The sequence below is a fragment of the Aristolochia californica genome, unplaced genomic scaffold, assembly GCF_029961685.1.
Source record: "Aristolochia californica isolate CCGP_79_NKW_82.1479 unplaced genomic scaffold, dmAriCali1.0.hap1 SCAF_12, whole genome shotgun sequence".
NCBI lineage: Eukaryota > Viridiplantae > Streptophyta > Magnoliopsida > Piperales > Aristolochiaceae > Aristolochia > Aristolochia californica.
Window position 1 is genome coordinate 23,905,386 of NW_027181793.1, and position 14,455 is coordinate 23,919,840.

The 14,455-nt window shown below is 40.7% G+C and overlaps 3 protein-coding genes across 5 annotated transcripts; 2 read left to right on the forward strand and 1 right to left on the reverse strand.

The window, feature by feature from the left end:
• The first annotated feature begins 553 nt into the window (after nucleotides 1-553).
• Nucleotides 554-3,594, forward strand: LOC137946317 (uncharacterized). Its single transcript, XM_068792559.1, has 4 exons — nucleotides 554-1,078; nucleotides 1,158-1,272; nucleotides 1,428-1,542; nucleotides 2,516-3,594. Exons 1-4 carry the CDS (start codon nucleotides 978-980, stop codon nucleotides 3,421-3,423), a joined length of 1,239 nt encoding a protein of 412 aa, XP_068648660.1. The 5' UTR covers nucleotides 554-977; the 3' UTR covers nucleotides 3,424-3,594.
• Nucleotides 3,595-5,797: 2,203 nt separating this feature from the next.
• On the reverse strand, nucleotides 5,798-9,880 carry LOC137945845 (glucan endo-1,3-beta-glucosidase 14-like). Its single transcript, XM_068791901.1, has 3 exons — nucleotides 9,421-9,880; nucleotides 6,426-7,468; nucleotides 5,798-6,054 (listed from the first exon to the last, which is right to left on the reverse strand). Exons 1-3 carry the CDS (start codon nucleotides 9,602-9,604, stop codon nucleotides 5,968-5,970), a joined length of 1,314 nt encoding a protein of 437 aa, XP_068648002.1. The 5' UTR covers nucleotides 9,605-9,880; the 3' UTR covers nucleotides 5,798-5,967.
• Nucleotides 9,881-11,672: 1,792 nt separating this feature from the next.
• LOC137945848 (thylakoid lumenal 16.5 kDa protein, chloroplastic-like) lies at nucleotides 11,673-14,354 on the forward strand. Of its 3 annotated transcripts, none has more exons than XR_011111025.1 (5): nucleotides 11,673-12,065; nucleotides 13,277-13,416; nucleotides 13,587-13,659; nucleotides 13,748-13,917; nucleotides 14,137-14,354. XR_011111025.1 is itself a non-coding variant. In XM_068791906.1 (5 exons), exons 1-4 carry the CDS (start codon nucleotides 11,696-11,698, stop codon nucleotides 13,855-13,857), a joined length of 693 nt encoding a protein of 230 aa, XP_068648007.1. In that variant the 5' UTR covers nucleotides 11,673-11,695; the 3' UTR covers nucleotides 13,858-13,903; nucleotides 14,137-14,354. The 3 variants fall into 3 exon arrangements, 2 of the variants coding, with proteins under 2 accessions (XP_068648007.1, XP_068648006.1); XM_068791906.1 differs by having other exon boundaries at nucleotides 13,748-13,903; XM_068791905.1 differs by lacking the exon at nucleotides 14,137-14,354 and having other exon boundaries at nucleotides 13,748-14,084.
• Nucleotides 14,355-14,455: the final 101 nt, after the last annotated feature.

Here is a 14,455-nt window from a genome sequence, read left to right on the forward strand (position 1 = left end):
AGTGCAGCGACGTTTCGACGCTAAAGAAACATTAAACATCCATGTCATTGAGGGGTATAATTAGCCAGAGACACTTGGTCGCGTCAGGACTGATGCCAGGGCACCACCTGGTGGCTTTTAGTCCTCAAACAGTCCTCCTGCTGATACCATATGGGTGTTAAACACTTGTTTCTGTGCACTTCACTCGCCTCTTCCTCTGCTCACCGCCCCTACTGGTGCAAATTCATCATGACCTTCACAAACTTGGCCACACAGAAACCAATCTGGAATCTGCACGCTTGCCTTCTCTGCCACTTTGAACCTTTACCGTTCTTTCCCTTTTTTACTCCTTCCGGGGCCTGACCCCATTCCGCAATTTGGCTGTTTGGAGACTGAGCTACTTGCTTTCGGTTTCGGTCTTCGATGAAATGACTGGAGGCTCACAGCTCTCCTTACCGACTCCAATAAATATATATATTATCCCTCGCTTTAGTCTCTATCCATCTGATAACTACGCAGAAACTGTTAAAAAAAATGGGGTTGGATGGGAAGAGGATGGGACACTGACAAATGAGAGGGTTATTTAAAAGGGAAGAGCAGCCCTACAGAGATTGTAAGGGCCTTATATATGAAGTCCCCTCCCCGTCGGATCTGAAAGAGAAATGGAGAGAGAAGAAGAAAGCGAAATCTATGGTTGGGGAGAGAAAGAGGAAATGCCTAGGGAGGAGGCAACCATGTGGATGTGTGGGGGACACATTAACTCGACGAGAACTCTTTTTTAAAAATTATTGAGTGCACCAAAAGACACAGAAAAGGGTGGCGAGAGAGTCAGAGAGAAAGAGAGGGAGGAACGCGGCCTAAACTCAACCCGACCCCCCTTTTCCTTCCCTTCGTTCACTTCCCTCTCTGAAATATCACTGTTACTGGAATGAGAAATTAAGAACCCATTTCCATTTTTAGCGAAGGAAGGAGGAGAGCTTGCAAGCGAGGTGAAGAAGATGCCTCGGCCGGGGCCCAGACCGTACGAGTGCGTGCGGCGAGCATGGCATAGCGACAGGCATCAACCCATGAGAGGGTCTCTTATCCAGGAGATCTTCAGGTGGGTGCGTCCTTTTAGTTGTGTGTCTAGCTATTTCTTTCTGTCCGTTTTTTCTCATGCCCTCCGCCTGTTTGTTTAGAGTCGTGAACGAGATTCACAGTCCCACCACTAAGAAGAACAAAGAATGGCAAGAGAAGCTGCCAATTGTTGTGCTCAAAGCCGAAGAAATCATGTATTCTAAGGCGAACTCGGAGGTGGGTGCCTTTCCCTTTCCAGCTTTATATGTTTACGTTTTGGGATTACATCAGTTTCCATGTCTTTCCTTCTCTTGGTTTTGGTTTTCTTTTTCCCCTCACAGCATTTGGATCTTGTCTCTCCTTTGGCATATCTGTCTTTTCGCCTTCACCAGGCTGAGTACATGGACCTGAAAACGCTCTGGAACCGAATCAATGATGCCATTAACACGATTATTCGGAGAGACGAGAGCACGGAGACCGGGGATCTCTTACAACCATGTATTGAAGGTGCCCCCTTCATCTTCTTACCCTTGACAAGTTGCAGTCTTTCACCCATTTTTTTCTTTGCTTGTGCTCCCTGTCATGAGAATACAACTCTTGCTTTTTGCTGGGCTTTATCTGCTGCTAAGAGTGTTTGTCTATGCAAAAAGAAACGGGGCAAACCCCTGAAGGTGCAGTGATTTGGGGAAGAACCTGGTTTTCTGGTGGAACTTGGAAGAAGAGGGATACATTGGGCTTAAAATCTGTGTGGGCTGACGAGGCCCAAATAGACTTGAATCTGCGTTTTGTTTGACTTTTGGGTGTCTGGAAAAGGTGAGGTAGGCTCTAGTATTAAAGGACCCATCTCTGCGGATTATTTTATTATGACAAATTTAATGCTCAATTCTCACGTGCTTCATGCATGGTCAAGAATGTGAAGATTACCTGTCCTGGGCCTGCCTTTCTGATTATTCTAATAGTTGTTCCTTCCGGCATTTGTATTTCTCACTTCGATTTGTAAACATGGAGGAATCTACCTAGCTTCTAGCTTCTAGCTTCTATTAACTGGAACCAATAGGTTGATGGTTGATTGATACCTATTAGCCCTTTCCAGATGCCACTAAATTCCCGGACCACACATCATCCTGAAAATATTATTTACTGGAAAAGGTGGCTAAGAAGAGGAGTCTGTTGTCTTTTGTTTGGCTGTAATATGCTTAGCCTATGGACACACTCAGTGTCAAAGATGGTGGCTTCCTTCAATCATCCATGGCAAGTTGCAACTACAAGAAGGATGACAGCAGAACCTTGTTTGTTTGATATGATAATTTAAAATTCATTTAAAATAGTAGCAATTGTATTTTATCTTTTCTGTAATTTATTGCTAGGGCCTGCTGGTCTCATTTGAGATGGAAGTATTTCTGTCAAGAAGCTTCTCTTTTGAAAAATATTTGGTCAGTCGTTCTTGAAATTCATCTTTTTGTCTGTCCTTGTCGTTCAGCTGCACTCAATCTAGGTTGCATTCCCAGAAGAGCTTCCCGGAGTCAACGACATGATACTCCAAGGTACCTGACGCCACAGGATTCTGGCGAAACCACCAGCATTCAAAAGGCTCCTGAGCACACAACATATGGTGTACCCCATCCTTTACTCCCTATTCAGCCCACTAATCCAACTCCCAAGACATCAGCTCAATTCGCGCCATATTACTCAACCCTTATGACTCCTACTGTAAACTCAACATGTCCAGCTTCAGAACCCTGCCCTCTTGAGAAGATAGTTTCACCTAATGTTCCTTTTCGTGAATTACTTCCTCTATCTGAGAAGTTTGCTCATTGTAATTCAGGTCCCATGGAGATTTATATGGGAACAACACTTGGTCAGATATATCCTTTGTACTATGGATCCCATCAGATTGTTTCTGAGCGGAAAACCCGAATCCTGCACAAGGTTATTGATCACAATTATGCTCAGGATGCTTCAAACACCTCTCCAAATTTTGTTGGCACATGTGGAGACAGGGGGGGCAATCATTTTGACCTCTCACTTTGTTTGGGGCCTATGGCAGTTTCAAGTTCATCCCTGGAGCACCAATGGACTCGTGAAGTTGGAAACACAGGTTCCAGACTTCTTGATCGGTCCTGGTTATGCGATTTATCTCTGAGTACAACGAGGAGTAGGCAAATTGACCCTTCATTTGGATCTCACCGAAGTGAGAACCTGCTGTCTTTGTCCATGGATCATCACCTGTTAAAGTCAAACTCAAGCAGATGGGTTTCTGAGGGAGAAGATCTTAATCCTGAGGTGGCCGTCAGGAAGCAAAAAGCACCAATTTATAGTACAGGTGAGGACTTGCGATTCCAGTGGCAGGCGAAGCCTTCATCCAGCCAGTTTTTTTACAGGAAGTAAGGAGAAAAACCATAGTTTAACACCTTGCGATTATGTAAGCTTTGTTCTAATCTTGAGAACTGAGTCTTTGGGGGAGAAGTCTTGTACTTCAAAGCTGGTTTGGACTTCTTGTACTACTTGTTCTTAGTGCAAAATGTAAATAGTTGATGGGTTTTGAGTTTGAATGAGATCCTTTTTCTTGCCATGAGTTGTTTATATTTTCTTCAGTTGGTTTTGCTCTGTGACAGTCTGATGTGGTTTCTTAACTTTCATTTTGGGTTTGGTTTAGGCAAGATCCTCTCCAAGCCCCAAAATTTTATAGCTGTTGCACCAAGATGCTGATCTGATTGTTCTTTTCTGCTTCTCAGTATTGACGGGTGTTCTAATTGTTCTTGTATACCTGTGAAAAGGATTTAGTACTGCTGTCCATGTAAGATCCATGACAGCGGTAAGGATGGACCTGGTGTTCTTGCCCATCAGTTAAACATTTAACCTTATTACGTTAGCTCTGTGAAACATGTGGGATTATATCAATGAACTTGCATTTGTCGGTAGCGGAGCTTTTCTTCCTGCAACTGAAAGTTACTTTTTAAGGCTGGCTCTCTCAGGTACTCCAGAATGCTTCTCTGGGTTACGAAGACGGTTATGCTTTTGTTAGCGTTGCTTTGAATCTTTGTGAATTTGGTTGATGCACATCAATGCAGGCTTTGATTGAGAAAAATTTGACTGAAAGAAGTAGAGAAGGGCGTGGGCATTCTCAAAAGGAATAGAACCCAACCAAAGATCATTCTGGCAAAGCTCACGAACCAGCAAAGATTGCACTTGTTAAGCATATGGATTGTACAAAAAACATGGACTATGAAAAGTCCACAGCTAGAATAAAAAATTAGAACACTGTTTTCTGCCATCATGAGTAAGTTTTGATCTCGAAGGAGTTCTTCACATATTATGAGTGAGTTTTGTTATTGAAGGAGTTGCTCTGCATGTAGAATATAAGAATAAAAAATAATATTATCGTAATTATTATTGATTATGTCTATACTATTTATAGAGTTATAACAACGATAATAGATAATTAGAAGTTTATAATTTGAATCGGTTTCCAATTCCATATTTATCTCTATCTCTATCATGCGCTCACAAGATCTACATGTTCTCGGAAGTGGTTTAGAGAGAACAGTAGCATTGGAGGCGGATGGAATCGCATCATCCTAACGAAGAACAACGGCAACGGAAGTAGGTGGATGGGATCGCATCATCTTAACGAAGAACAACGGCAACGGAGGTGGCTGGGTAAGACGGAAACAAAGTTAGTTTTTTTTTTTAAATAATAAAAAATATTATTTGTCGCACGTGCGAGCTCGCACACTGTGCGGGACGGGGCGTCGACAAGGGATGAGGCCGAGCTGGACGTTTCACCGGGAGGTGGGGCGGCGGAGCCTACAACAATGGACAGCTTTTGACCTGCTTTAAGTAATCATAGAGGGGAACAGTAGGGGGCCCCGTTGGGTTTGATAGCAGTGCAGGAATCGAATTCTTCTTTAGATACTTTGGCTACATCGCGAGTATCAGTCTTGAAGTTGAAAAGTGCAGAAAAATGAAAGTGAGTTACAGCCTTTTTCGATTAAAGAGAACTCCATAGTCCACAGTAATCTTCGATAACAACAAGAAACAGTAGCAGAGAGGGAAAGAGGGAGTGTCACCGACTCTGAAATTCTGTGAGCTAACCCAAGAGTAGAATTAAGCAGCTCCGTTCAAACTCGTGCGAGACGCCATGGCCGTCCTGGTTGTGTTTCTCGGGTCGACCTTGTTCGACTCTGCAACTCCCAGATGTGATGCGTATCAACTATCAGGTAGTGGGTGAGGGAATCTTCTGCACGGGAAACGAAGTTGCTGTTTCGTGTCGAAGGTGGGGCGGGAGGTTGACGAGAAGGCTGACCTACCCGCCACCGCCGACAGAGACCGCGCGGGCAGGTGCCCGTTTGATTTTCAGTGGCATTCGAGAGAAGAACAGGCTCAGTCCTCACAAGAACTGTTTGGCCGAAGCCTTCAAATTGCTGGCAAGGAACCGGAGATCTAACCCTCTCAACTGAAACACTCGACCCGAAACTTTTCAAAGAAATCCATGAAAATAATATTTTTTTACAGAATCACGCAATAATCCCGGTAAATGATGTTGATGATGAAATTATTCATTTTACCTGATAGTTTTTCCCCTGGATCTCCTGAGGAAACTGAAGTGACCATTTCTTTTAATTTAAAGCTAAGATTGAAATGGTCACTTAGATATTGAAACGATCACTTTTCGTTTCATTCTCTAATGCACTTCACTATTCCAGTATTCCTTATAAATCCGACGATAGAGGATAGAGACTGGAGTTGTCTGGCTTTGAAAATTCTTCAGTAAATCAATTAATCACCAACTTTAAGCCTTCACTATTATAAAAGAAAGTTTTGAAGTACACAAATTTGTAAATGGGTGATGGTACAACGTTGCAAGTTGCCCTTTTATCTCAAGTGATTCGAGATGCAAAACTTACAAAGTAGACACAAGCCTTCGTTCAATCATGACACAAATGCCAGGAGTAGGACGGTTGCACAGCTAGTCAGAACCATGAAGTAAGGCATGAAACCTCCTCTTTCTCTTACACCCTGTGATAAAACTCCGGCAACAGATGAAGGCTTAGTTAAAATGACATCCAAGAGTTAAGAAATAACTGGGTAAAAAATCAAGAGGAATATTTAAGAAGAAGTACTAGAAGTAGTGGAGTAAATGACAAATGTAAAAGTTGCTCTATAATTGAAAAATGAAGCTCCCATGTTCAGATATCTCCTATGATTACTCTTTATGTATCAGAAATCATGATAAGCATTCTCCTTCATAGAAGGCATCTGGTTCCTAAAAATAGGCTCTGACACCTTAGAATGACAACAATTATAATGGCTACCCAAACAACAGCAATAGCAAAACGCATAGAAAAGTATAGGCAAACAAAAATGGTGACAGCAAAAGAAATTCTTACCTTCAAAGACAATAGAGTTGATGATGCAGAAGATGAATGCCTGAGACCAGTAAAACCAATGTCATATGCGATGCTCCCATCGGCCTTGAACAATCCAAAGTTCCTCTCTGAGGTTGGACCTGGCTTCTGATTCTCATTAAACAAAGCAAACACATATGCTTTCACAGCCGTTTTTGGTCTCCTGGGGGTTCCTTTCTTTTTGGCCAGCCGTTTTTTTAGATTATAATTGTAAGTTCTAGCATTCTGTGTAGTGGCCCCTACTTCATCTTCATCCCCCTTAGAAGCCCAACCTGTTTCTGAGACTCGAACCTCCATCTTCGCAAAACCAGCCACTTCCAAAGCAGCATAGGCTGCATCTATAGAGGCATCGAACATGTTATCATAATGTAGGTTGGTCTTTGCATCATGAATGCCTGGATTAGATTGGAAGAGTGCATAATTAAGATCAATATGCTCAGCGTCACTCTTGTAAGCCAGAAATGGGTATGCATTGATATAGAAGGGAGACCCTATTTGTGAGAAGAACTGCAGAATAGGCTTCATATACAGCATCAAATCCTCCTTGAAAGTACCTGCAGATGGAGGAAAAGAACTAGCAAATACAGCCTGCGAATGTGGACTGTTGATTTCTATGTCATCATTCAACTTGAGTTCCTCAAGGGCACTGTAAACATTTTTCAACGCACCCAACAGAGCTTCCTGCAGTTCCAGATCTTGACCACCCAAGACCTCATTTCCTACAGCTATTGCTCGAATGTGGGTTTTAGGCATAAAAGCCTGAACATTTTCCTTAATCCACTCCATGGCACGATTTTCATTCACGCTCATATCTTTCAGAAGTCCGTTTGGTATTCCAACTGTCAATTCAAGTCCAGACCCTTTGAATGCCTCAAGAACACTGTGATCAGCATCATATATTCGAACATTCTTTATCTTTGCCGCTTTAAGGAGGGTTACTACACTTTCTGGGTCAGGAATATTATCAGCAATTCGGCCATAGTTTATCCCATAAGTTCCAGTAAATGCCTGAACTGTCATAACATCTGCACATAAAAATAGAAGCCAGTAATATAGCAACTGCATGTTACATGTATAAACCCAAAGGACAAGAACTCTTGTACAAGGAACTCTGTGAAGATAAAAAGCTATAAGACTGAAGTTAAGGGAAATACTATGCAACAACCCAGTACATTACCATCAAGATCCTAATTGTAATGTTTTGGGACTTCCATTTAAGATAACATGACTAGGAGATTTTTTGGTTGAATCACTTCTTCAAGTTATTTATTTGCAAATATTTTGTTTGAAAGACTTCTAGCTATACATCTCTCAATGTTCTCATCATCTAAAATCAGCATATAATACTTTGGCTCACTGAAAAACTATACAACCACAAGGATGTTAACAGTTGGAAAAATGAGAATGAGAAAAACCACAAAACATATTCAGTTACAGATCAATGACAACAAACTAGAAATTTTATGGTTTAGAAAAGCAGCAGCTTGGATTAGCACTACAACCATTATAGTCAAACCAAGCACATGTTAGAAAATTTCAACAATATATGCTGGGCATAGCCCATAAGCTTGACAGGTCATGAGGTCAAGAAAATTTATGACTCCCCCATGCAGATGCTTGCATGGAAACCATGTCATAACACAACCTTTTCAGACATCTGCAAAAGAATATCTTACATGGAAAATGGAGAGACAAATGTAGCTAACTTAGTTGTTTTAGATATCTGAGATGTAATTTATTAGGAAATTTCAGTTTTTTTTCTTCTGTCTCCTTGCTTTCTCCTTCCTTTCTTTCAATGATATTCTCCTTATTTGTGGGAATTATGTCTGCAGTATCTTCTCTTTTTTCAATAAATTTTCCTCTTTCTTGAAACAGAAAAAAAAAAAGGTAAATAGAGTGGGTTTGATATGGCCCTTGTACTCTATCTCACTTGGTTCTTCACTTGTTTTCAACTTGAACTGTCCAATTACTTCAAGGATTTACACCATGGCAATCAACTTCTACAAATTTCTATCTACTCGAAAAAAGACATGCAACCAAGAAGCATCTGATGGGTACCATCCACAAATTCCTGATTCATTTCAGAAGTCCAGAAACCAGAAGTATAAAGTTCATTCTACAGTACGAAAGTTTAAGATGAAGTTGATAATCAAGCTATTAAAAAAATTCACTCCCTGGTTATGGCGTAATATTGGATAATAAGATTAACAAATGAAACTTCGTTTATTGAATGATGGCTCATGCAGCATATAACTTATATAATTGATTAAAATGGAGTTATATCAAAGCGCAGTGACCCACAAAAAAAGTGAATCGATCTATTGGAGTTGAGCAATCTAACAGGACCAGATATGCTCCAGAGATAATAGAACTTCCAACTTCGCTATTGAAAATTTGACAAGGAAAAACTTCATGACAAATACTCACCACGGAAACAGCTAGTGCTGATTAGCATCATGTTTTTAAAAGCGAAATATCCGGAGTATAGAATTACCTACATCTAATCACTCGTATGCTACAAAGAAGCAGGTTTCTACCTAACTCGATCACAGAAAACCACAAAAAAGCTCCTAACAATAACGATGGTAGGCAATGGTCAGAGGTTAATTTTATGACTGAATCATCGATTACAAACGAAATTGACGCTTATGCAGTTCTTTCTTTCTTCGGCGGGAACAAAGATCGAAGAAGCAGACAAAAGAGCAGAAAATTTTAAGGACGAAAAATGAAGGTAAAATTAACCACACAAGTTGTAGACTACGATCAGTCCAACAGGAATTGCGTCATCTATTGACAGCCAGAACTAGTCACCAAATGTCTGACATCATACCAGGAAAACAAACACAAAGAAATTCTCCGATCAAACACCGGATTCCCAAGCAACAATCACCATGTCAAAACAGAAACAGACACTAAATGCAACAAACAAGAGCAGACACGACGCAATGGAAAGGATGGGTACAAGAGTAGGACATACCACTGAACAAGAAGACATTGAAAAGCAAAAAGGCGAGGAAGAGATGCGGCATTTCCATCGATGAGTCACGGCGTCTAAAGCAGCGGAGAAGCTTGGAAATGAAAAGGGAGGATTCCATTTGTAGTAACGGGGATCCGGCGGCGCCGTGGAGCAACAGATTGTAGAAACCTTCCTCCCCTGGCATGCCATAGACAGATTCCAAACACCCAAAGAGAGAAAGAAGGGAGGGAGGGCGAGAGTTTTCGCAGCAGATGGATATGGAATCTATTCCCTCAGTCGTGGGAAAGTAAGGTGTTTAAACTTTTTTCTTGTCCATTTCCAGGAAGATCAGAGCCCTCCTCCTCCTCTGTACTCTATACCTTCCGTGCGATCACCGGCGGTGGCAAGATCTCTTCGCCGACGACGCAGCCACAATCGCCACCGCCACGGCCAACCGAGTGGCTGTGGGCCCAGAGTTGCTTTAGGGTTGTGCGGGGTTTATAGATGAGGTTTTTCAGTTGGGATGACTACAGCCGACTCTTACGTGTACACCGTATAAATCTGAATAATAATAATAATAATAAATGATATATTTTCATCAAATTGAAGAAATACCTTAAATTGATTAATATACTTTAAAATTGGTATTTACGTAATTTAAAAAATGAATTTTCTTGATCGTTTCACCGTATCTAAAACCCAATGACCACTGAAAATAGCTGCAGTTCAGAGTTGCTATTCGATCGAATGGGAAGAAAATCAAATCCTTTTTCCGGGTTTTCTGAGGTCCTCATGACTGTTCCGCAGAGTTTCCTGGTTGTTAACTTATCTGGATTATCTTATTTCTCAGTACTTAATTTATTGAGATTAAGATCCACTTGACGATTGTTAATGCTTTGCAAAGCTAATACTTTTGAGATTAAACTAGAGATTCATCTGTTTGGGCTGGCTTTAACTAATCAGGATAAGAGAAGAATCCTTTGCTTCCGTCTGGAGTCGAAGGGGAAGTGCTGGCAAAGGCTCCACACGGCTTTTAGATCGATAAGAAACAAGAAGACGGCTACGTTAAGCAAACCCTGGTGTATTATTCAATTAACTCAAAGTCATAAGAAATGGATGCAAGAAGAAGGAACAAGTCTGATGGAGGAATCATAATTCGCCATTTTTTTTTTTTGGGTCTGGTTGGTAAGTCATTTTTCTGATTCTCCAGTCCCTCTACCAACCACCATTTTTTGCTTTGTGATATAGATTCGAGCTGGATACGAATCTGCAGTTGCTTAACCTGTATGAGGCACTGTAGAGACTGAAGTGGAACTGCTGGAAAAAAGAAGAAGGTGAGGTTAGAAAGCCGACGAATGCAAAGACTCATCCTTTACTGCTTTCTGGTATTCTTTCGAGAGAAAAAGAAAAAGGGTCACGGGGTTTTGTAAAGAGACGCAGACGGTAGCGACGACGAAAATGAGAAAAAGATAAAAAGGGGTGTGGATGTGGAAGACATTGATAATCCTTGACAAGAAAGTATGTCCGATATGGTGAAGATAAACTGTGAAACAGACTGGTACAAAAGAAAAAGCAACTAGCACGCAGCTTTGGAAAAGATGAGCTTTGGATCATTTAACTGGTTCATCTTTAACCGATTTCTCTGTTTCGTATAGATGATAAAAAAAAACGGAGTCCAATTTCTTTCACATCTAAATGTAAGTCCCAAATATATATCCATCAATCAGTCATAAAAATTTATGTAATGTATTTTAAATAATTATAATAATTATTTACCATAAACTTTACACATCAAGGTGGTAATCATTTATCGTTCCAATTGTTGCTTTAGTATCAAACAACATCATTTATGTCTCATATCATTCTCACCGTCATAGCATGAGACGAATTAAGTAATTCATTCAAAAGAGAATATTGTGACCCACATCTGAGAGGGAATTGCAGAGAGGAGCAAGGATGCGATTGAAGTGAAGATGGAGGAAGAATATAAAGAGGGTCATCAAGCATTTCATGAGTGAAAATTTTTAAGGCCCTTGAAATGGGTTATGGGGAGATAGCAGCGAAACGTGAGGAACAAATCAGGATTCTGATGACAACTGAGAAAGGGGCAGTGGCGGACAATTCACAGTAGGAGTTTATGAATTAAGCTAGGCGGCGGAAATGACAAATTACGCCTCCATCCAGACAGATTTTCCATTCTTGCTGACATGGCAAGTCCTAGTTCTCATGATCTTTGTTATGGCTCTTATCTCTCACACTGCTTCACTCTCTCTTCCCAAGAGAGGAAGAGGGGAAAATGGCAGTGGCGCGATTTTCTCCAGCCCACAACTCCTCCGCTGCTTCTTCGGCGTTTCTTTGTTCCTTTACCTCTTCCTCGTCCGTAACAGCATTTTTGCCCCCTCTCACAGCCCACAGAAAGAGACCCAGGTCACCAATTGGCCTAATTTGCAAGGCTGCTGCACATGGCCCGACCAGACGGAGCCTCGCCGTCTCCTTCACAACTTTAACGCTCTCTGCAACTGGGGTGACCTTATTGAGGGAGCCCGATGCCAATGCGGCTATTTTAGAAGCTGATGATGATGAAGAACTTATGGAGAGGGTGAAGAAAGATAGAAAAAAGAGGCTACAGAGGCAAGAAGTCATCAACTCTTCCAAGAAGGAAACAGGTCTCTCTCCTCAACTATGGACTCCAAATGGAATCCGAAAATTTCACAGAAATCTACTGTGATTGGATGGTAGTATCTTCCCTCAGTGATTACTGGACTTCCCCAGTTGTGATCTCGACCCACTTTGGTGGTCATTTCTGATTAAAAACCGTTGGTTGGGTTAGTGGGGATTAACCGGTTAGTAGCTCAGATGGGTTCTGTGAAAAAAATTAAATTAAATTAAATAATTATTTTTTTATTTAAAAAAAAGAACTTTCTGAGCTCTGTTTCACCTCTTTTTTAGGTTGCTTAAACACGTCTATGGTTCTTTGGTAGGAAGTTCAATCTTTTTAAAGACTATTCTATCAGGGGGTAACATGTTGGAGTTTTTCATGGGAAAAATGAGCAAATTTATCTTACTGTTGTGTCTTATTGATATTGGAGTCTCCGTCGAACAAGGATAGCCCATGGTGATGGAGATTAAAAAACCCAGAAAGGCAATGAATCTCCTTCAATGCCTTTCAAATATTAGGCCTATTGAAGCAGAAGATATTTCCACTATATGCAAAAGAAGAACTTTCCCTTTAAGCAGAAGAAACTTTCCAAGTTCCCATAAGCAAGAGAAGAAGATAATGCCCCAGAGTATAAATACTCGTATGCCTATGCAGATACCGCTTAGTATGGAGCTGGATTAGAATGCTGGTGGACAACTGATGAAATTTTCCTTCTTACATTTACCAATTTGTGTACTTAACTGACAAAGTATTCCAAAAATGTTCGGTTTCCTTCCTTAGACATCCTTACTGATTTTCAGATACCAGCTGAAAGTTTATTGGCAGATTAAGGTGAAACACATAGGACTGACCTAAGCTCCACAAGAGTTGGTACTTAGCTGCCTTGACTGTTCCAAAGAACACGACAATTCGTCGGAAACATTTGAGACTTCTGAAGCATTGTGTGATTAGATTTTTACCTATAGTAGCTTAATAGTAAATGAGACATGCTCAAATCATGAGACACTTTGTAGATTGGACTTTAGTTTCAATGGCCACATGGAAGGGTCTTAGGTTACCCAGAATGACTGTTTTGTTATCATGTTCTTGAGCTGTATTCAAGTTTTTCTACTGTGCTTTCATCAAATGAACTACATGTATTAGGGGTAGACTAAAGAGGAACTGTTGCATCTACTCTTTTCAGCTGTTTGTTGACAAAACCTTTCTATGGTTTCTCAGCATATCTACAGGACCTCGTTTACAAACTGAGTAAGGTGGGCCAAGCCATTGACAGCAATGATCTTTCCACAGCAAGTTCTGTTCTTGGTTCCAACACTGATGCAGATTGGATTCAAAATGTCAACTCAGCATTCACAAAGGTTGTAGCAAAACTTTTCTTTTCTTGTTTTGTTTCTTTTTCTTTTTATGAATGATGTTGGGAATACCCTGTGAATGCTGGAAAATGACCTCTTAACTTGGTTAATCATTTCAATATGGAGCTACATTCAAGATTCACTAATGTAGCTACTGCTTTCTTGTGATGATTCAGTTGAGCTTCAGTCCTGAGGAGAAGTCTGAAGTGGATACATTCAATACCTCTTTAGCTTCATTAATCTCTGCGGGTACAAATGCATCTTTTTAATAATTCACTGACATTTTATATGCACCTCTTATTATCTCCCTCGGTTACTGACATACTGATGTTTGCAGTTCAAAAGAAGGATCTTCAGTCTTCCAAAATTGCATTTGTGGTATCAGCCACTGCATTGGAGAAGTGGACTGCTTTGAGTGGTCTGGTGAGTCTGCTCAAAGGCCTCTGATGATCTCTCTGGAGAAGACACGCATGGTGTTGATGTTGCCTTCATGGTAATGCAATGCAGGTTTGTTAGATAGCAACCTGCAGAATACTGATTGATTCTTTAATTTGCTTTGACCTAATATTGCCTGTTTTAGGTGACAAATTTGTGATGTTACTGCATTTATGTCATCAACACTTTTTTCAGAACAATGTTTGTATTTCCACAAAATCAGTAAGAAAATATCACTTGGTTCATAGGTTTCAGAAAGTCTCACCACACTTTTATGCTAAATTGTTGCAGCGCACCGCACCATAGAAGAGGCTGACACCGGAGTCAGATATGAAGCGTCGAATGTGCTCGAGATAACGATAGAAATGCCCCCAAGTATCTTATCATTGAGTTAGGTCTCTAAGTATATGAGCTCAGATAAAGGTATAAAATGCCCTTCTGAAAAATAATGCAGTCTAGTATATTAATTGATTCCAATCATATACTCATCCATGTCGCTAAGATAAATTACCTTTAGTACTCCAGTTTCCTCGTCGTCGCGATGAATCCCCACTGCAGACTCCTTAACCATCTGAACACTCGATGGAACTCAAAAGCAGTAAAATTAATT

What these genes read in the sequence shown, in the direction of transcription:
- LOC137945845 (XM_068791901.1), bottom strand. Translation starts at nt 9,604, where the DNA reads ATGCCAGGGGAGGAAGGTTTCTACAATCTGTTGCTCCACGGCGCCGCC. An exon ending in CAATGTCTTCTTGTTCAGTG is followed by an intron (nt 7,469 to 9,420) that starts GTATGTCCTACT and finishes TTTTATGTGCAG; the next exon opens with ATGTTATGACAGTTCAGGCA. An exon ending in CAACTCTATTGTCTTTGAAG is followed by an intron (nt 6,055 to 6,425) that starts GTAAGAATTTCT and finishes GTTTTATCACAG; the next exon opens with GGTGTAAGAGAAAGAGGAGG.
- LOC137945848 (XM_068791906.1), top strand. Translation starts at nt 11,696, where the DNA reads ATGGCAGTGGCGCGATTTTCTCCAGCCCACAACTCCTCCGCTGCTTCT. An exon ending in CTCTTCCAAGAAGGAAACAG is followed by an intron (nt 12,066 to 13,276) that starts GTCTCTCTCCTC and finishes ATGGTTTCTCAG; the next exon opens with CATATCTACAGGACCTCGTT. An exon ending in AGCTTCATTAATCTCTGCGG is followed by an intron (nt 13,660 to 13,747) that starts GTACAAATGCAT and finishes TGATGTTTGCAG; the next exon opens with TTCAAAAGAAGGATCTTCAG.
- LOC137946317 (XM_068792559.1), top strand. Translation starts at nt 978, where the DNA reads ATGCCTCGGCCGGGGCCCAGACCGTACGAGTGCGTGCGGCGAGCATGG. An exon ending in CTTATCCAGGAGATCTTCAG is followed by an intron (nt 1,079 to 1,157) that starts GTGGGTGCGTCC and finishes CTGTTTGTTTAG; the next exon opens with AGTCGTGAACGAGATTCACA. An exon ending in CTTACAACCATGTATTGAAG is followed by an intron (nt 1,543 to 2,515) that starts GTGCCCCCTTCA and finishes CTTGTCGTTCAG; the next exon opens with CTGCACTCAATCTAGGTTGC.